Here is a 22,040-nt window from a genome sequence, read left to right as displayed (position 1 = left end):
AGTCGGCAGGCGGCCGCGGGACAGCTCACGGCCCACGTTTCCGCGGGAGCCACGGGACCGCATCAGCGACCTCCGCTGCCTGAGCCTGAAGCCCGACGCCTGGCGCTCAGAGCCTGGCCCCCGACCGGCAGCACCTGGAAGCCTGCTGGAAATGCACATTCTCAGCCCCCTCCAGACAGCCAGGCAGGGGCCCAGCCACCTGAGCCTTACCAGGCCCCCAGGCCATTCTGCTGCCCACCAGCCTCAGGGTTACTGGCCAGGGGCCTTCCCAGCGCCACAGCCTCTCCCCACATCCACCACCCAAAGCCTCGAAAATCTGCTCCCTCCCCGAATCCTCAGGCACCACCCGGCTCAGGGCCCCAGGTGTGGTCAGGTCTGCAAGCCCAGTCACTAGAGTCGCCTCTCAAAGCTGCCTGATGGAAGACCTCCCTCTCTGCTTAAACTCCCCAACCGCCCCCACCTCCCCCAGGACTGAAATGGGAGCTCCTCACAGGCCGACCACCCCCCTCCCTCCCCACGTATGGACACCCCGGGTCCAGCAGCTCTCTGGGGCTGTCCTCTGCGGCTCCTCAAATGCCCCATATGCCCTTATACCCCTGGGCCTTTGCCCAAGCCGCTGCCTCTGCCCGGAATACCCCACCGCCACCTGCCCCACCCACCTTGCCGGCCCCCACCCTTCAGAACAGCCACGAGCTTTCCCAGTGTTCATAAGGACCACCCTAGCTCAGCCCCACTTTTCTAGAATTCCTCTCTGCCCTTCTGGAGCCTTCCCTGCTCCGCAAAGGCATTGTTACCTGCCCCTTCTACATGCCAACAGTATCCCTGTTAGCCCTTGTGCATCCACAGCAACAACCTCCATCCCATCTGTGTTCCCAGGAGAGCGGGGGTTTCTTAGGGACAGGACTCTTTCATGATATCCCGGATGCACATGGCAAGTGTTGGATGAACACTTCTGAAATAAGCCGAGAGCAGCTCAAGCCTCTCCCAACCCCCATGAAGTATTACCCAGGCCACTGCCAACCTGGTTGCCAGAACAAGACACCCCCCGCTCCCAGGGACCCCACCAAACCGTCCGCGGCTGCTTTCTGTTCTGCACCCTGTACCGCACAACAGGCACACAAAGGTGCCGACAGACACCTGCTATGTGGGTCAGGGATGCACGGCAACGCTCTGCTCCGGGAACATCAGGGACAGCGCCCCCTGATTTATTTCAGGAGAGGGCCCCAGGGATAACTTGAGTGACCAACTGGCCTTCCAGGGCTGACATGGCTCTGCTCCGAAAGACACTCTTCCCAACCCCGCTGAGGTTTAAAGGACCTTCCCGGCAAGATCCCCTCCGCGTGGTCGGTGGTCATTATCTGGAGCTACAGTGGCCAGTGGTTTAGATCTCTGGACACTCTGATCAAAGCCCCTTCGGACCCGATGCTCACTGTCTCCCCCCCCTCCCTCCTCACACCTGATAGGGAGAAGGGGGCTACTTGGGGCCAGGACACATCAGGGTTGTTTTTTTTAATGCCTTTATTCAGGGCACCTGGGTGGCTCGGTCAGTTGAGCGTCTGACATCGACTCAGGTCATGATCTCGTGGCTTGTGAGTTCAAGTCCCACACTGGGCTCTCGGCTATCAGCACAGAGCCTGCTTCGGATCCTCCCTCTCCTTCTCTCTCTGCCCCAGCCCCGAGCACTCTTTCTCTCAAAAATAAATAAACATTAAAAAAGTAATAAGATAGGGGCACCTGGGTGGCTCAATCAGTTAAGCGTCCAGCTTCAGCTCAGGTCACAATCTCACAGTTCATAAGTTTGAGCCCCGTGTCCGGGTCTGTGCTGACAGCTCGGAGCCTGGAGCCTGCTTTGGATTCTGTGTCTCCCAACCTCTCTACCTCTCACCCGTTCATGCTCAGTCTCTCTTTCTCAAAAAGAAATAAACAATAAAACAACTTTTTAAATAAAAGATGCCTTCATTCAATAACTAGGTCAGTACATCTACTGGGGAGGGGGACTAAGAGGGTGACCCTTCTGGCTCACATCCCACTGCCCCAGGCAGATCGTCAGGAAACTACTTTTTTTTTTTTTTTAATTTTTTTTTTCTAGGAGAGAGAGAGAGAGAGACAGCGCTAGCAGGGGAGGGTCAGAGAGAGAGGGAGTCACAGACTGAAACAGGCTCCAGGCCCGGAGCCGGCTGTCAGCACAGAGCCCGACGCGGGGCTCGAACCCACAAACCGCGAGATGTGACCTAAGCGGAAGTCGGACGCTTAACCGACTAAGCCAACCCGGCGCCCCTATCAGGAAACTACTTTAAAGCAACTTAAGAATTAGGCAGTTATGCTATGGACAGTGACAGGTGTCAGGAGGCTGAGTTTCTTAAGCAGAACAAATGTCATTTCTGGCAGACAAGTGGGGTTTATGTGGGGTCGATGGCCTCAATGTATAGATTCACAAAGGCAAATATTCCCGCAGCCTCCGCTAGAACCAATGCCCGGGCATCCCATCTGCCTCTTGTGATGTGCTCAGTGCAGAGAAAACGGAGTTCAAGGGCAGTCAGAGGGGTGGCCAGAGGGCAGCCCCTGCCATCTAGGCTGCGAGCCCGAGACTGGACTCTGTAGGGAGTGGGTTCAAGGAGAGGCATGGAAAACTTGACATCTCTCCACCCAAGCTGTGGCGTGGATTTCTAGCGCCACTTCCTCAACAGCCTCTGCGTGGGCAGACCGAGTCCCTGGCAAAAGTCCCAGGTTGCTGTGAAGACAGTAGGCATTTCCTGTGCAGGGCAGTGGCCCGGAGGAGGCTGGGGATGGGTGGCTGCAGCAGGCATGAAAAAGCTCTTAAAATAAATGCGGCTTTGAGCTCCTGAGTCCCGGGGCTGAGGGGCTCAGGAGAAGCCACAGGGGAATAAAGATCTCACCAGGGCAGCGGGTTGGAACCGAGCACTTTAATGACAGCTGATTCTCAGGGCGGCTGCTTATGAACTCTGTTCTATGAGCTCAACAACCCCCTGAGGGAGGGGCCATTTTTAGTCCCACTGTACAGGGATGGAGATGGAGGCACAGAGAGGTTAAGAAGCCTGCCCAAAGCGACCCAGTGGGGGAACTGGGATTTGAATCCACTTTCGGGCTATACCACCTGGGCAAGTTACTCAGGCCAAGTCTGGTTCCAGAGCCACTGCTCTTACCTATACCCTTGCAGAAGGATCGCCAACGTACCTAACGATGCTGCCATTTTACGAATGAGGGACTATTCCCCGGAGGGAGCTGAATCATCTGCCCAAGTGCACGGCTAGTCTGAGTTGAACCCAAGATGCCAGCATGGGTTCATGCAGCCCGGAGGTCTGGCAGCCTTCGATCACGATGGCTGACTAAGGTACCACTTGCTCATTTCCAAATTGACACCGAAAGTGCTCATCATTAGTGTAAGTGGTTGTGAATAATGTACTTTCTGGCACATGCTAAATACTGACGTGTAAGAATAAATCCCTTGTCGGCCTCTTTACAGTGGAACCTAGACTCTGGTTTGACAATCGTCCTTGTATATTATTTAAAGGAATGCACGAACGAGTTCTTCTTCAACAGATGGGACTTTCCTCTGAATTTCCATTCCACCCCCCACCACCCCAGAATTTCATCCTAATGTCACATATTTTATGCTTCTGTGTCCCATATTGATCACACTGTGCAGCAATTTGATCCTAATGCTGAAAGTGTTTAAAAGACTTTGGCTTGAGTTATCATTACAATGACTTTTAGTACAAAATCAGTCAAGCAATGTTAACAAAATGCTCTGCTAAATACTGACTTAACATAAAAAAATAAAGATTTGTTGGGAAGGTGGGGGGCACCTCTGGTCCATATATCCTTGGAGAAATGTTATTTATTAACAGAATGAAACTAGATTCTCTACCAATGCTAGTTCTGTTTTTCATTTTTATAGATGTCAACACTGGGAAACCTTGTTCACATTAATAGATTGAGGAGAATAGAAAGGGCTTTATTATAGAAATGTTGCCCGATATTCTTCAGAGTCCTTCTGAGGCACCTGCTTCCAAAAATCACAAATCTATCTAGAAAATTACTATTCGTGCTGTCAGGTGACACCCCCATTAGGTTTTCCTTCAATTTTGTAGAAAGCGATCAAAGGAACTTGGAAGCAAACTGCTACCCAGTCACGACAGTGACTTGCTTCCGCGACAGCGCTGATGACAATATTGTGACCCCTCCCGTTGTCAGCCATCTGTAGGGATTCACCTCCCAGAGTGACACACCGCGTAGGGTTCCGGGGGGAGAAGGTAAGATGGAAGGGGGGTTGCGGGTGGGGCAGAGAGAATGAGAAGCCAGTCCTTCATCGCAGCGACATTCTTACGGAGGTGAGGACCTAGGAACTCTCTCCCTCAGCACCGGCCAGGCCAGTGTCGGGTGGACAGTCTCGCTGACACTAGAGGAGCAGCACCAGACCACGGCCTCTCCAGGAGGGGCAGCTGGCCCTACTCAGCCCGGCACGTGGCTTCCTGTTCCTTCAGGGCTGCCATGACTCCGCCCACCCCATCTTGTCCAGCACCCTTGGGTGTGTGCCCCACACCATAGGTTTTAGGGAAAGGGTCCTGGTTCAAGCCTAGCACTCGACTACTGGGGGTCACCGCCCCCCAACGAATCAGCGTGGTGTGGTCTCTTGGGGATAAAAGTGGGGCTGCGGGGGGTCACCTGGCCCAGGTGTGTGAGACGTCACCTTGAGCACAAGATCTGGGCTGTTTTCAGTAAGGCAGGATCCGTTTTCTCCCAGGGAAGAAGTAAACAGGCCTGGGGCGGGGGGGGGGGCAGGGAGAGTCTCCAAAGCCCTGAGCTAAGGCTGAGTCCAGGGGCCTGAAACCAGCAAGGACCTTACAGCCGAGGAAACACGAAACTCAGACTTGCTCTGGCGTCAGGAGATGAGGCTCTGACCCCGCAGGCCTCCACCGGCCCGTGAGGACTCTGGCCCTCAGATGCACCAGGGAGGTGGCCTCTCGGTCACTTCCAGCTCAAAGGAACCCTGGTTCCAGGACTCTGGCCAAAGGGAGAGCATGCCTGGGTCCGAGGTCGCCGGCCACAGGCAGGTGAGGTCACAGACACACCAGAGGCAGACGGGGTCACACAGGGACACGCACACACCTCCGGAGGGCAGGAGGCTCACGGTCCAGCCTGAACAAGCAGGGTGGAAACATGGAAGGCAACAACCCAGGTATATATGGTTTAACGGAGGACAGGGTTTCCGTGTGGGAAGATGAAGAAAGTTCTAGAGATGAATGGTGGCGATGGCTGCACAACAACATTGTGAACATCCTTCATGCCACTGACTCTACACTTAAAATTAGTCCACATGGGAAACTTCATCTTCTGTATATTTTACCGCACACAAAAAACCATGGCGACCTCAGTGCCGGTTTTAGGAACTCTTTCCCTCGAGAGGGCCGCCTCCAAAGCCCAACCCCAAGGCACAGCTGCCCCAAACCCCCTGGCCCCTGCAGGAACGGGGTCCGTGTCTTATCGAGCTGTGGCCATTGTCATCTGGCTGGGCAGGCCTGGCGCTAGGGTCACCATGAGTCACGCGCAGACACAATGCCGTTTGTGCAGGGACAATGCGGGGTGTGTTCTGTCCGCTGGGCCTCTGGCTTCCCCTGTGCTGGCATTTCTCTATTTGCTCAGCCTCGGAGCTCACTCCCTAGCCAGGTTCGTGCCAGTCCCAAGCCCGGGGCTCCCACAGGCGCCTCATCTGTCCTGCTCATGCAGGACACTCTCCCACATAAGCTGTAGGCACAGCAGGAGCTCTGGGCGCTTTAGCCAGAGGGTCCCCAAGGCCTCCCCTCATACCGACAAGCTCAGAATTCTAAATACCCTGTATCCACATGCACAGTTTCAAGGATCTCTTTCATCTTCCCTTTCTAGAACACGAAAGTGGTGCAGACATCAGTGTGCTGGCGGCTTCCACCAGCTCACGGGAGCCTGCTGTGCACATCTTTCCCCAGCTCCGCACTGGAGGCTGAAACCAGCCAGAGGCGGGCTGTCTATGCCACGGAGATTGGCAAATACCACATATCAGGGCTTTTGCCCCCCAGAGAGCGGGATGTCAAATATTTACCAGCACCCCACTGCAGATAGGTAATAAATTATTCTAAGACTGATGAAGGCCATACCATTTCAAGAATTTCTGGAGAACACTGTAGACCCTGATGTCAAGACTAAAGACTATCAGGGGCACCTGGGTGGCTCAGTCCATTAAGCCTCCAGCTTCGGCTCAGGTCATGATCTCACCGTCTGTGGGTTTGAGCCCTGCATCGGGCTCTGAGCCGACAGCATGGAACCTGAAGCCTGCTTCAGATTCTGTGTCTCCCCCTCTCTCTGCCCCTCCTCCACGCTCTCCCTTTCTCTCCAAAATAAACATTAAAATAAGATAAAAACAAAACTAAACACTTTCAAATCTCCTTCTCCAGAGACTTTTCATTTTGCAGTGACTGCCCACATAGGTCAGCCCTACACTAGCCTGTCTGCAGACTGACCACCCACCAGGAGTCAGTGACCTGACCTCTACCCCACACCTAGTTCACCCAGAGGGACCCCGCTGCAGGCCAGGCCTCCCGCTCAGTACCCGCGTTCAACTGTGTTCATTCTCCCCTATGAATCTCTTTTGAATTATGTAATATAGAGATGAGGCAGTTTTCCCGATTTTGCAGGTGGGAAAACGGCCCTAGGGAGATGAATAAATCCAGAAGGTGAGTCTGTTGTGAAGCAGGAGAGGGAAGCTAGCAGGGTGGGCTTCTGGCTGGGTACTCCAGAAGTCGGGAGGACACAGCTCAGTGCAGACCTCCACGGACTCAGCCCTTGAGGCTATGAAACAGGGAGGCTGTGAGAGCTGAGGTTAGAAGGGAGTTAAATCGGGGCGCCTGGGTGGCTTAGTCGGTTAAGCGTCCGACTTTCGCTTAGGTCATGATCTCGCGGTGCGTGGGTTCGAGCCCCGCGTCGGGCTCTGTGCTGACTGCCAGCTCAGAGCCTGAAGCCTGTTCTAGTCTGTGACTCCCTCTCTCTCTGACCCTCCCCTGCTCACGCTGTCTCTCTCTCTCTCTCTCCTAGAAATAAATAAAACATTTTAAAAAAAAAAAAGAAGGGAGTTAAATCCCTGTAATCATTGGGATAAATTTTTGTGACTGCTATAATCTCACTTTCTATGCTTTGTTTCACGGATGCATCAGGAAGCTGACTCCCTGGCTAATTGGGGGGGGCTCCGCCCCCTTCCCACAGGCACTTCAGAGAGGAAGGAGAGACTCACGCTCTCCATGTAAACCTAGGAACCGGGGATAAAGCTTCTATGTAATTTCTGTGCATGTTTCTTCATTTCTAACGTAAAAAAGCTATTTTCGCTTAAGCAGATTGAAATTGAACAACTTGCCCCCCAGTGACCAGCCTGAGGGGAAGTATCTTTCTTCGTCCAGAGAAGCTCAGCCTGAAACAATCAGAAGGGAGGCCCGCCCCCAACTCGGGCTGCCTGTCTTGGTGGCAACAAAATTGGGATTTCACCGTGCACTGGCCGGCAGCCTCAACAGGTGAGAAGAAGACCTAATAGTTCTGGGCTGGGGGCTTCCAGCAGGAAAAGAAAACCGAGCAAGCCCTCCCTCGTGGAACGGAAGGGGATTTGAAAAAGTGAAAAAGTCGATTATAAGCCCCTTCCTTCCATCCTTCAGATGCCCTAAGGGCCCTCCCAGGGATGTGCTGAAAACAGGCCAATGGTCCTGACATCCTCCCCTCCTCGGAGAGCTTCGGCAGCCCACCCCGGAGGGTGACTCGGGCAGGCGGGGCTGGGCGTATTCAGAGGACAGGAGAAATGGGCGCGGGGGACCTAACCGGCTTCCATGCCAGGGGCATGGCCCTGCTCTCGCCCAGCCCCCCCCCCATGCCGTGTGCCGGGGAAGGGTGGGGGCTGCGGGGAGGGGGTGACTGCGGGAAGGGAGGAGGGTCTTGCAGCTCTAGGAGTTGGTCACCTCTCACCACATCCTGCCCTGGGATGGCTCTCCTACTGTGTCCCTTGGGCAGGTCACCCCGCGGTCACCCTGGCCCCTCTGACAATGTTTCTCTGGGGGCTGACCGGTTTCTGCCCACTTTCAAGACAGAACAGCCGAATGGCTGAAAAGAGCCCCAGGCACCAGAAGGCACAAGTTTAAAACCCAGGTCACCACCTTCCAACGTTAGGCAAGCGGCTGCGCTGCGCTAAATCTGGGTCTTGGTCAGGTGCAAAGTGGATCGTTAATTTATTTAGGAGAAAAACACTGCCAGTTATAACTGGAAGATGTCAACAACTGTAACGTATCCTAAGAGCCAAGACACTACAATGTAAAAAAAATATATATATGTCACAGAGTAGACAAAATACAGCACTTAAGTTTTCTGGGCTTCTCTTTGTCTGCGAAGCGGGACAGTAATGGCGCCTATCTTTCAGGCTGTAGCGAGAACCAAGTTAATATATTAAAATACTTAAAACAGTGTAAGTACAGGATAAGAAGGTTAATGTCATTCTTACATCATCATCACTGAGGCTGGGACCACAGGCATTTTTCATAACCTTGGAAAAAGCACTGTGGGGAAAAATCCTGTCAGGCAGCCCATTTTCCTGGAAAAAGCCATGTATGGAGACCACTAGATCTGGCTTTGAATCCTAGCTATACTCTTACCTTAGGCAATTACTTTAACCCCTGAGCCTGTTTCCATTACTATAAACAGTGGGAAAGACGCAACATCTTATTGGCTTACCTTTAGGATTAAATAAGTTCATGTATATCTAGCCCTTGGGACAAAACAGACATTTAAGTAATGCATTTGTTGTGGAATACTGAATGCTTCCCCTATGCACTATTTGAAAATGATCCATGCAATCATCATAGTTCAGGAGAAACCATCCCATGAAAGAAAGACCCAGAAAAGTAACGGCAAACAGCAGTGCTATTCTGTCGGCTTAGGAACTCGTGGGTCGCTGAACACAGCTGCTGGGGGAGGCGTGGAGCCGTTACACGCTGGGCTCAGGGAGCGCCGCATGCCCGAATCTGGTCACCTCACAGCCACCTCTCATTTTGATAAGCAGCACTAAGAATGAGGGATGTCACCTGTGTCCTGGTCTTGGCCCCAAATGTCCCTGGAGCTACTGGGTGGGGTCAACATAAGTCAGGTGGCCAAAAGAGGAGAAAGGAAGTGGTGGCCGCAGACCCACAAGTGCGCCAGGGCTCCCATGAGATCCAGGAACACAGAGGTGACAACGCAGGGGCCCCACGGAAAGGCTGGGACCCCCCAACAGCAGCCCAGCTGGCGGCTCAGCCCCAAGGGTCTCACACTGAGATGCCCACTTGTCCCTGCTCGTTCTCTGCTTTTTCCAAGTCAGACTACATGGCCCGTTTTTACATGCACCTCCCTTTCCTGTCCCTCACGCCCCACTCTCGGCGTCAGTGGCAGGTGCTCTGGGCTTCTCTGCCTAGTCGACACACCTGGTCCCCGCTCTTCTCCAGGACACCCCGTGAGTCCGGGGGGCTTCTGACCTCCTACATCCACCCTTTCCAGAGTACAGATCCCTTGTAAATGAGGAACAACCCCCTGGGCACACCCCACAGACCTGACTTTGGAAGAACTCTGGTCCTGGAGGGCGAGCAATGAAGGTGAGCTCCTTTGCACACAATCCTCCTCCTCATTCACCTTGACCTCCTCCCCGCAGGGAGGAGCAGGCACAGCAGAAATAAAGAAACGTTTTAAAAGATCCTAACAGCTGAAACGAAACGCCTAAATCCGGCAGTCTTTCCAAATGAGCAGGAGAGGAGCTCTGCCTGGCACCCCAGAAGTCTAGCATCAGATGCTCTGACAGCTGCTGTTCTGCGTGATCGGGGACTTACCAGATTTTAACCTGAGCTCCCCCAGGCAGCCATAAGCATCCGTGAGCTTTCCATACTGGCCTTTAATGACGTCCTTCTCTTCCGGAGCTAGGGGAGAAGCACATCACAGACAGCATCAGCCTGGGTCTCCTGCTGGACTTACTTCACTGCAGCCTCCTCCCCACCCACTCGGAAAAGAAAACGCAGAGACAATAGCTCAGCCCCAAGTAACGTGTGTGGAGGTTTTATGATCAGCGAATCACCGAGCTGCAGAGATTTAGACCTTCCCACCCAAAGCTTGCTCTCTGGAAGCGCCCACAGCTCCCAGGGGCCTGGGGAGGGCGAGGAGAGTCCCCGGCAGAGGCCGGAGGCGCTGAGGTGCAAGCCAGGAGCAGGTGCCTCGGGCTCAGCCCCTGTCCTCAGGCTCTGGAACAGGAGTGCGTCATCGGTACCCGATGGGGAAGACCTTCCTCCCTAAATACTGTCTGCTGGAGGCTCGTCCTGCGAGTGCCCCTCTCTCCACAAGGACCTGCTGACACAAGGGAGGCTGAGCAGAAGACCCACGTGCCCCAGGCACCCCAGGCCTGGGCCCAAGGGAAGCCACATGAGCAGAGACCCCAGGTCTTTAGCAGTTACCACCAGGGCTCAGGACAAGACACCACCCAGGCTGAGAGCAAGATAAGAAAGCGGACATGACAGAGAGAAGGACCACTTGGAGTAGGGAGCCCGTGACCCACAAGGTCGCCAAGACCCATCCGGCATTTACAGCGGCAGGCCCTCGGACCCCTTCTCTGAAAAATGTTTCCACAAGCAGAGAATGAAACAAACAGACAGACAGACAAACAAACAAACCCTGGATGAATCCTCAAATAAGGGCCTGGCAAACAGCAGGAGGGAGATTTACTAGGAAAGCAGCCACTCAGCCTCTGAATTACTGTGATAGGCAAACTCCTAATCTGGGGTGACGGACGAAGGCCCGGCAGTCACTGTAGCTCCGCGAGATCGGTTTGGGGGGGTCTGCACAACCTCTACAACTGTGTGCAAAATATCTGGATGCTAGAGTTTATTTGTTGATTTTGAGAGAGAGCAGGCAAGCAAGTGGGGGGGAGGGGCAGAGAGAGAGGGAGAGAGAGAGAGAATCCCAAGCAGGCTCTGCACTGTCTGTGAGGACCCCGATGTGGGGCTCGAACTCACGAACTGTTGAGATCATGACCTGAGCAGAAACCAAGAGTCAGACACTCAACCAACTGTACCCCCAGGTACCCCCTGGATGTACATTTTTATGGGGCTGGAGGCAGAGTTTTTGTCAGAATCTCAAAGGAGTTAGCGACACTGAAAAGGCTAAGAACCAGTGTAATAAACATTTCCCCCAATACTCACATGGGCTTTTCTGATTGGTTAGGGTTGGGGGGAGGGCAGAGGAACACTGGGGGCCACATCCCACCTCCTCCACCGGCCGGGTTCAGAGGTGGGGCGGCCAGGAGGCGCGTGATCACTAGTCTCCTGCTGCTGCTGTGGTAACAAATGACCAGACCCAGGAGCTCCAAACAGCACACATTCATGAGCTGACAACCAGGCAGGTGTGAAGTCTCTGAAATGGGTTCTACTGGGTTAAAATCAGTGTCGGCAGGACTGTGTTCCCCTGGAAGCTCTGGGAAACCCCGCTTCCTGGCATTTTCCAGCATCTAGAGGCCGTCTGTGCCTCTGGGCCCCCGGGGCCCAGCCCACCTTCAAAGCGAGCGACTACATCACTCCTGGGGGCTCTGCTCCCACTGCTGCTTCTCCCACTACCTCCTTCCTCGTTTAAGGGCCCCTGTGAGTTACCCAGGCAACCCAGCAGTCTCCGTAACTTACTCACGTCGGCAGGGTCCCTTTTGCCATGCAAGGTAAGAGTCACAGGGACTCAGGATTAGGACACTAACATCTTAGGGGCCCTCAGATGGCCACGGCCCATTTCCTGGAGGCCACAGGCCTCCCACCCCCACCGACGACGGGTGAGGGGACGAGGTATCCTCTCCACTCCCCGCATCTACTCCTGGCCGAGATGAACAGCAGCCTTTGCCCAAACAAGCCCACTGGATTTTTTTTTAAGTTTATTTATTTATTCATTTATTTTAAAGATGTTTTTAGTGTTTTTTGAGAGACAGAGACAGAGTGCGAGCAGGGGAGGGACAGAGAAAGGGAGACACAGAATCTGAAACAGGCTCCAGGCTCTGAGCTGTCAGCACAGGGCCCAACGTGGGGTTCAAACCCACGAACCACGAGATCATGACCTGAGCTGAAGTCAGACACTTAACCGACTGAGCCATCCAGGCGCCCAGCAAGCCCACTGTTAAGGGCCTAGCACTGTGTCACGTACCTACAGAGTCCTCCTGGAAATGGGCCTGTTCCCTGCTCTGGGACAAGTAAAGCCATGAAAACCCAGGCTCACAGGGAGACGAATGTCCCCCTATGGGCCACAGGCATGGCCAAACTGGGGTCTCGGCATCCAGGTGCTGCGGGCAGAGCCAGGAGGGGTAAACCAGGCGGCTGGTGGCTCTCATCTCAGTACACAAGCTGGCAAAGCAGGAGGGTAATTCAGACACAAACATATATGCATTTCAACCCTCGGAGCTTTACAAAGCCTTCAAACAGAATCCTTGAGTGACGAGAATCATCGCGTTCTCATTTTGTTAACCAGTGACGGGGAGGACTCTGTGCGTGCACTACCTCTGCAAACAATCCTGACCAAAGAAAACAAAACATCGGGAAACTGCTCCCCAGAGCGATGTGGTGGAGTCCACACATCAGAGGTGGGGACACGCCCACAAGGCCGGGTTGCGGGAATAAAACTGATGGCCTGCCCTGCCGCCACAGGTGACCAGCGTGTGCATCACAGCCCCCCTCACCAGGAAAAGTAAACCAGTACAAATTTAAAAAAGGATCTTTATCCTTGTATTTATTTATTATTTATTTTTTAATGTTTTATTTGTTTTTGAGAGAGAGAAAGAGACAGAGTGTGAGCAGGGCAGGGGCAGAGAGAAAGAGGGAGACACAGAATCCGAAGCAGGCTCCAGGCTTTTAGCTGTCAGCACAGAGCCCGACGTGGGGCTCGAACCCACGAACCATGAGATCATGACCTGAGCTGAAGTTGGATGCTTAACCGACTGAGCCACCCAGGTGCCCCTTCGTCTTCATATTTATTTTTTATTTTTTTAAATGTTTATTTTTGAGAGAGAGAAAGAGACAGTGCAAGCAGGGGAGGGGCAGAGAGAGGGAGACACAGAATCTGAAGCAGGCTCCAGGCTCTGAGCTGTCAGCACAGAGCCTGATGTGGGGCTCGAACCCACGAACTGTGAGGTCATGACCTTAGCTGAAGTCGGACACTTAACCGACTGAGCCCCCCAGGCGTCCCCTTCCTCCTCATATTTACCAGACATGCAAGCACAACAACGCAGGATCGCCGTGTCCCATTCAGATCCGATGAGCTACTGCCTTCCCAACAGAGACATCTTTTATAGCGGACTTCCCGTGCGGGAGCTCCTGGCAAATCACCCCCTACTGGGTGTGCAGGCTCATGACAAGATGCTGTTCGTCCACAGATTCACTGCAAACAAAACGCTACCGTCTCCCAGTGCAGAAGGCCAGAAGCCTGAAGCAGGTGTCGGCGGGGGCGGGGATCCCTCTGACCGCTCCTGGGGAAGATCCTTTCCTGTATCCTCCGGGCTTCGGGGGTGGCCGTCAGTCCTCGGCGATCGCTGGCTTCCCTATCCCTCACTCCAGTCCCTAGGGGGCCTCCATCTTCACGTGACCTTCTTCCGGCTGTGTGTCTCTGTGTCTCCTCTTCTTCTTTTTTTATTTTTATTTTTAAAATTCATTTTAATTTATTTTTGAGAGGGAGACAGAACATGAGTGGGGGAGGGGCAGAGAGAGAGGGAGACACAGAATCCGGAGCAGGCTCCAGGCTCTGAGCTGCCAGCGCAGAGCCCAACATGGGGCTCGAACCCATGAGCCACGAGATCATGACCTGCACTGAAGCCAGATGCTTAATGGACTGAGCCACCCAGGCGCCCTGAGCCAGCCCAGACCCCCTCAGCACACTGTCTCTCCTGTAAGCTTAGTTTCTGGTTTCCTCTTCTCCAATGCGCATTCTGACCCTCAGCGTGTACAAGCAGGCTTGTTCGGCTCCCACAGTGCAGACCCCTGCTCTGCCTTCAATGCCCCTCCCCCCCCACCCGCACTCCTAGCGGCCTGGCCTCTCGGGCAGCTTGTTCCAAAATCGCCCAACACCCCTCCGTGTCCCAAACAGCTATATTTCCTCAGATTAGAAGGAAGAAGAAATCCATCATCCATTTTGCTCTTGAAAAGGGAGCTCAGAGCTCGAATGTCTGTAAGCACGAGGCAGGTAACGAGCGAATGAAGCTGCTCGGGTGACCAGAGGACACGCAGCCCCTCTAACGGGGGGCAGATGGTCAGTTCCGGCCCAGCCCTGTGCCAGCGAGCTGCCAGTTTTTCGAGAGAAATAGGACACTCCTGATTTTTCGATGCTGGCAACCAATCCACATTTATTTTAGGCACCGTGTGGGCCGCACACACCTCTGCAGACCGTATTTGGCCTGCCCGTTTGCAACTCCTGCCCTTCTTTTCTTAATGCCCCCGAAATAGACTATTCCCGTCTTTCACACTTCAGTTGCATTTCCTGTCAGTTTCTCCGTGTTAGAATGCAATTCGCCTCCCCTCCCACCGCCACGGATTTCCAGCCTTTAAGGAAAGTCCCCTCGCTGACTCTCCCCCCCCTTCCTCAGGCCCCCGTTGCCCCTGGTCCTCAGCCTCGCACCCAGCGAAAGCGTCCTGAGAGCCTACCGCGGCCGGCGCCGGCCTAGACACGCACACGGCAGCAAACCAAACGGACAAAACCCATCTACAGCAGGGCTGGCCGAGGCACGCATTTGGCAGTGTCGCAAGGAAGGAACGTGTGTCATGAATGGATGTGAGATGACAATGGAGGCCAACCCGGGAGGGGCGGGAGCCAGGAACAGCGGCACTGCCAAGCCACACGTCCATAAAGGTGGGCGGCGGCGGGGCCTCCTCGACGCCAGGTACCGTGCTAGCTTCCTGCCAAGGGGAACAGACCAGCTCAGTAAGCACAATACAGGCAGGGATCTGGGCTAAGGAGAAAACGTGAGCAGGGAACAGGGTAAAAAGTGTGTGTGTGTGTGTGTGTGTGTCTGAGAGAGAGATTTTATATCACAGTCTGAGGCCTCATCGCAACAGTGACTTTCAAACGCAGGCTTGAAGGGAATGAGAGGGATGGCTGAGTGAAGGTGGAAGGTGGGTACTACAGGCCCAGGAGATCATGTGTAAAGGTCCTGAGGCAGAAGCAAATTCCTGACATATCCAAGGACCAGCAAGGAGCTCAGTGTCTGACAGAGGAAATGGAGTAGGGGATCCATTGCAAAGAGCCCTGTAGGTCAAAAAAGACTTGGGGTTCCATTCTGAGGGACAGGGACCATTGCAGCGTTTTGAGGACTGCTCTGGCTGCTCTGTTGAGAACAGACCCTAGAGCGGCAAGGGGGAAGAGCAAGGACGTCCCTTAGGAAGCATAAGAATGATCCAGACAAGAGGCGATGCTAGCTTGGACCAGGGTGGTAGCAGTGGAGGTGTTGGGAAACAGTCAGATTCTGGGGACGTGCACACACACACACACACACCTATATGCAAACACATGCTTTTTTACTATGGACATTTCCAGAGAAACGCAGAGCACTGTAACAACCCTACGTGCCCACACTGCCCTGACTGTACCACCTTCCCGCTACCAGCCCTCCTGTTGCACTCCCATCCCCCGCCCCCACCTCCCTGTACCTTAGATCAGTGGGTCTCATAATGTGGGCCTGAGATAACAGGCATCAACTGGCATTAAAAAAACAAATTATTGGGCCCACTGCAGCCCCACTGAGTCAGAAACCCTGGCCTTGAGACTCAGAAATCTGTTTTAATCAGTCCTTCAGGTAGAAATCATTGCCCTAGGTTATTCTGAGCAAAGCCCAAACTTCCCATCATTTCACCTATAAATATTTCAGTAAGAATCTCTGAAAGATATGCAACCAGAGAGGCAAACCATGAGGGACCCTTGAATGCCGAGAGCAAACTGAGGGCTGATGGGGGTGGGGGGAGGGGAGGGGGGAGATGGGCAGGGAGGAGGGCACTTGTGGGGATGAGCACCGGGTGTTATATGGAAACCAACTTGACAATAAACTGTTTAAAAAATAAATAAATAAAATAAATGCAACTACAATGCCATCATCACATCTAAAAAACTTTAACCACATTCCTTAACATCATCAGGTACCTGCATGTATTCTGAAGGTCAAACCAAAAGGACTGTGGACAGACTGGCTGTGGGATAGGAGAGCAAGAGCAGATCCAAGGATGATGCCAGGTGTCTCCCCCGCACAGCGGGAAGGCTGGGGCGGCCGTCGCCGGGAGGTGGGGACTGACAGGCCAGGCCTGGGGGGAGCGCCAGGAGCTCGGGGCAGGCGGGCGAGCCTGCGGTGCCCCCAGGAGCCCCAGCACAGACCTCGAGGGCACAGCAGCTCCAGCCTGGAGCCTGGCAGAGAAGTCTAGCCGAAGACACAAACGGGGGCCCCAGCCCATAGAAGGTCTTTAAAATCCGGAGACTGGAGGGGATCACCTGGGACGTGAGTGTCTGAAACAGTGCGTTCGAAAGTCAAGTAGAAGGAAGAGAAATGTCCAGAAAGATGTAAGGAAAACAGGACATGCGTGGTGTCCCAGAGGGTGGAGAAGAAAGAGTCTGAAGGGCACAGGAGTGGTCAGCAAGTTCAGATGCTGCTCTCTGTCCCGCAGCAGGACGACAGAGTGTCTGTCCTTCCAGCTGGGCACTGGTGAGCTAGAAAAGAGCAGTGTATGTGGAGCGAGGGGCAAGACCCTAAATGGAGAGGGAGACAGAAGTGGAGACAGTGTGCAGAGGCGATTCTTTGAGGAACTGCGTGTGTGTATGTGTGTGTGTGTACGCACTCACACACGTGCATGTGGGTCTGTGTGTACATGTGTGTGTACATATGTATTTATGTGCATGCATGTGTGTATGTGTGTATATGCATGTGTGTACATGAATGCATGGATGTGTTTCATGCATGCATGTGTGTGGATGTGTGTATACATGCGTGTGTGCGCACATGTATACGTGTTTGTGTGCGTGCATATGTGTGTGCGTCTGTGTGTGCATGTGTTTACATGCACGTAGGTGTGTGCATGTGCACGCCTACATGCAGGTGTGCATATGCATGCATTTATGTTTGTGTTTACACACATGCATGCATGTGTATGTGTGTGTATACACGTATATGGGTAGGAGTGTGTACACGTGTGTGCATGTGTGCCTGCATGCATGTGCATGTGTAGGCATGTATATATATGTGTGTGTACACGTGTGGACTGAGAGGAACCACAGGTGACCCGTAATAACTACAATGGGGCCATGTGGACACTCTTGGAATGAACGAGCCTGTCCTTTGAGGGGACCTTGGAAGCTCAGCCACCCGACACTGGATTCTGTGGGGAGTAAGACTTCTCTGCAAACAGCCCTGGCAGGCACATCTATGAGTGAAATGTGCCTGGGGTCTCCAGATGGCCGTGTGAACATACAGGGCCGCTAGGAGGAATGTGTCCCCCTTCTCCTCCAGAGAAGACGCGTGTCCCCCACTGGCCTGCCAGCAAGCTGTGAGTTCCTGTCCTAACCCCCCGCGGGGTCTGGACAGCCTAGATGTTTGCATGAGCCTTGGAAGACCTCCAGCAGGCACTGCACATTGACGTTCCAAGTTGAGTGCTTTTATGGAGGAGGGAAGGAGGGTGTCTGGAGGTGGTGGAGAGGTGACCGGGGGCACACACCCCAGCCCCACGGCCAATGGGCCAAGAGAGTAGAAGAGAAATAGCCATGACTTAGGCCTACCGGGGAATGGGCAGCTTGTCCCAAAGCAGGGCAAACTTGGCCTTATGTCCCGAGGCTGGGGCTGCTGTCACCAGGAGGAGTGGCCGATGTAGCCAGAGTGTGCCTCTGCTTCTTAAAACCCGGGCCACGCAGGCCATATTCCTGGTCCGCAGGGAGCCAGTCCAGATCAATAAGCAAAGCGGCCGCACGTGTTTCTTTCTTTCATAACATATTCCCCAAGAACACACCATAAGGAAATTCCAGTGAAGCCTGGCCCACATGTCACAAAAATAAGTAGGTCAGTTTAACAATGCAGACAGCCCAAGACTGAGGTACCATTTGCGGCTGCATTCTTGTGCATGATTTTAAACCACCTTCTTGTATTTCAGGGCCTCAGGAGGCTAGCATCATCCAGATCAAGGTCAGTGTCTCCTTCGTGAGCTCAGTTCAAACTGGCTTGTGACCGTTCCTTCCAGACTTATCAGTTTAGAGCTAAAGCAGCTCTTCAGAAAGACAATGGTTTTGCTCAGGCGGGTGGATGGAGGTGCAGAAGGGTTGCTAAGCAAAGCGCAATCAAAACATCAGTCTGTAACAGAAGCCTGAGAGCCAAGATGAAAGCCAACCCAGGAGACACACGTCAGCCCTAAGAAGAAACTTTCCTGTACTCGTCACTGCTTCTCTTTCTCACCAAAAAAGTCCAGGCCACACTAAAGAGCCAGGGTGGGGAGGGGGTGGAGGGGAGGCACTGGAAAACACATGACTTAAGTAAATTCACTGCCTCCCACCAAGGCTGTTAGCCTGCATAAACCAACCAGAGAAAATAAAAGGGAAATTTATCAGCTGCAAGCACAGCTGGGAAAACATCTGTGGAACAGGGGTGGGCCCCTCCACACTCCCCTCCCTACACTGAGGTCAGCTGTGGCTGTGACCAGGCCAGAGGAGAAGGCCAGCATAATAATACCTGTTTCTCTAGAAGCATGTGCGTGTTTGCTATGTACATAGGGGCTGATCCTGTAGACCGGATCCTTGGGGGGCAGTGTTCACCGCCTGACCACAGATCTCATTCCTAGGCTTCCATCTCCTCCTCTCCCCTCCCCGCTGAGGCTCTCCTCCTGGAGCAAGTCCTCATATGTCACCACTCCCTCATATAACAAGCCCTTCACTTTGCTTCCTATGACTAACAAATTAGGTCCACGGGTCTGGGCCTGGCACTGGAGGTTCTATTTACAGTTACCTTTCTAGTTTCTTCTCTAACTAGCCAAACCAGTTTCTCAGGTCATCCCTCTCTCTTCTTCCTTCTTCAGTTATCCATCCATCTGAAAGTCCCTCCCAGCCCAGCTACGGCCCCACCTCAGCCTCCTCCCTTGCAGAGAAGCCCTATTTGCATGTATGCCCCCTTAGAAGCCATGTAGCGTGATCCATATATATCCTCTTATGCTATAGGGCATGCCGGCAAGAGCCAGGAGAAAGGGGAAAGTCACACCCTTTCCTGCTTCAATTCCATCACTCAACAAGGACTCCACGTGTCCACTCTGTGCCAGGTGCTGCTCTGAGCGCCAGGGAGAACTACAGTGAGGCAGGTACAGACCAGGTGAAGGAGGATTGCTTCACGAGAGGCGTGGTCACCTGGGTGGTGCTGCTGGATGGAGGGCAGACCCTTGCGGGACCGGTAAGGTGGAAGGCATGGGGATCTTGATCAAGGGCTTCGGCGGAGTGGCAGGTACCAAAGCCTGGCTGAGGTCCATTCCAGGAGGATGCGGGGTGAGTGGAGACAGCACGTGCGGATGACCCCTTCATGTACGGGAATAGACAAGGCGGGGGTGGGGGGCCGAGAGAAGGCTTCTTAACATGGGATACCACTGTCTGTCGGTTTAATGGTGGAAATCACCTGGCTAGGAAGGGGAGGGGGAAGCAGTGGGAGCTAAGTGTTGAAAGGGGTGAGGGGACGGGGAAGAAAGGTGGAGAACAGGAGCGGGGGTCTGTGCTGTAACAGAGGGAAGGTGGCGGGAGCCAGCAAGCACATTAAGTGGAGGGGCTTGTGAAAGTTCTCCATTTAATTCCTTTTATTTTCTCAGTGATATAGGAAGCAAAACACTAGCTGAGATGGCCAAGGTGTCGAAGGCTCGAGAAGATGTGAAATAGCCATCCTGCGGCGCAGAAGAGCAGCCTGCGTAGGAAAATGCAGTAAGGTAACTGATCAGCACCGAAAACCCTTTGTGAAACTGCAACAAGTCAGCACCTTGGTGTTTTCCTCCAGCCACACTCAGCAACAAGGGCGCATGAGTAGGGTGAAAGGGGCGTGGCCCCACCCCGGGCTTGGCGGGGTGGGGGGTGCACTGCATGCACCCAGGGGAGGAGTGCGTGCAAGACAGTGGAGAGTGTGTGCAGGAGTGGTCACAGCCACGAGGTGCACCGCAAGCAAGAGAAGGGCGGGGAAAGGGAGTGGGTGTGTGGGCGGTGAGGGTGGCGGGGAGGTTGCGGTACCCAGACACTAAGGACTGGAGGCTGCAGAACTGTCCAAGGTGTGAGAAGAGAAGGATGCCCGTTGCAGGATGGTATGATACCTGGGGCCGGGAAGGTCTAGCGGTGTGAGGTGAAGGGTCGGGATGGCTCGGCGGGAAGGAGGTGAGGCCAGAGAGAGGCCAGAGAGCAGGGGCGCCATGCTAAGGGGCTCAGTGAGCTCCCCTGGGATGGGGACAGGAGTTTTGGTGGGAGAACCCAGGGAGCCAGGAGCCCAGCTCCTCTGTGAATGAGAGCGTGGTCAGCAGGAAGGGAGATCTTCCTAAGGAGGCATGTGCGCCACAGGAGCAGCCTTTCGGGGGGGAGGAGGAGGAATCCTGGCCTGAGAGTGGCGGTGAGCAGCAAGGATGCCTGTCTGCCGCCGGCAAGGCTCGGTCTGGGGGAGTGCGTGCAGGCGAGACAGTGTCCGGGAGGCTGGCGGGTGAGGGGTCTGCTGAGCACGGGTCACAGTTCCAGGAAGCTGGAAGCTTCATCCATCTACAAAAGGCCAATTCCTATTCTATATTTTAATCCAGAATCCGGAAAACAGGGTATAACTTACTTCTCAGGCTTCTCTGATTTTTAAAAAACTGTTGCTGCTGTTGTTTAGGGAGAAAACCAGCACTGAGAGACGTGACGGGGACACCAGTCTGCTTACCAGGATTAGATGCGCCACAAAGACACAGGGCTCCAGCCTCGCGGGGTCGGCCCCGCCAAACACAGTGCACACGGGCCCAGGAAACATGAAGCAAGTTCAAGTCTGAGCAGACACATTAACTGTGCTTTGCCATCCGCACTGCTGCCCCCATACAAGTCATGTTTGGGGGCATATACTCACTAGTTTGGCCTCTCCCTCCATACATGTCTATTGATGAAACATGCCTGCTGATTCACAGAGGCCCCACACAACATCGGGGGAAGATACTCACACTGTTCTTACAAAAGGGCAGAAGACACCTTCTCAAATGACCCTCTTACTGCATTTTGTTGATTTGGGAACTGCCTCCTCCAATTTACGAACCGGCCAAAGGCTTTCTGTACCTGGAATTCGCTCCATCCAGCCTTGGAAACAGAAAAGTCTGTGGCTGAGTCAGACCCCAACTTTACAATCTTAACCCCTTCACAGAGCGATTCCCCAACGGCACTCCAGGAGAGCCAGGTGTGCCCGGAGACGTTACGTGTGCTCTGTGAACACGTCACACGTGCTTGGGAATCCCTGGGCTAGCTGGGCAGCTGCACTTCCCACATGGCCTGTCCCACGCTAACCTGGGCGCACATCTCCAGGGGGTGGGTGCCATGTCCAGACTCCCCGTCATTTACCTGTGCAATCCTTCTGTTCGGCAGCCTCTCTCTGGGAAGTTCGCCCTTACGGAATGAACACTTTGCCTGCCCCACACTCCTTTCTGGGGGCCTACTTTGTCCTCCCCAGCTCCCCTTTGTGAATGGGGCGCCATTCCTACCGCCTGCCCCCACCCCCGGCAAGTGGCCCCCTTTCTACCCTCTGCTACTCCCGGTCCTACCACACCTGCTCTTCATGGCTCAAGCACCTAAGCCCGGCCCTGGTGTTCCTCGTGCTGAACTTGGCTTGAACCTGAGCAGGTGTGTCCCCTGGAGGACAAGTCAAATCTGGGCTTGTCTGGAAGCCTGTGGGGAGCTGACCTGGGAGCCAGTGCGTGAGAGAAACAAATGTGTCCCGGGAAAGGGGTCAAGGCCTAAGGGGAGAGACAGGTGTGACGGCACAGCTGCGGGGC

At 54.0% G+C, this 22,040-nt stretch overlaps 1 protein-coding gene across 2 annotated transcripts in view; it reads right to left on the bottom strand.

Annotated features, from left to right (window-relative positions):
- The window catches only part of SYNJ2 (synaptojanin 2), a 103,632-nt gene that overhangs the window by 67,392 nt on the left and 14,200 nt on the right, over positions 1-22,040 (bottom strand). For both annotated transcript variants that reach the window (XM_039252082.1, XM_039252083.1), the window contains exon 2: positions 9,882-9,968. In XM_039252082.1, coding sequence (XP_039108013.1) covers positions 9,882-9,968 — 87 coding nt within the window. The remainder of the gene's footprint in view (positions 1-9,881; positions 9,969-22,040) is intronic.

The sequence above is a fragment of the Hyaena hyaena genome, unplaced genomic scaffold (assembly GCF_003009895.1).
Source record: "Hyaena hyaena isolate Hyena2069 unplaced genomic scaffold, ASM300989v1 scaffold_405, whole genome shotgun sequence".
Lineage (NCBI taxonomy): Eukaryota > Metazoa > Chordata > Mammalia > Carnivora > Hyaenidae > Hyaena > Hyaena hyaena.
Note: the sequence above shows the minus strand (reverse complement) of the source record. Positions and strands in the feature narration are given on the sequence as shown.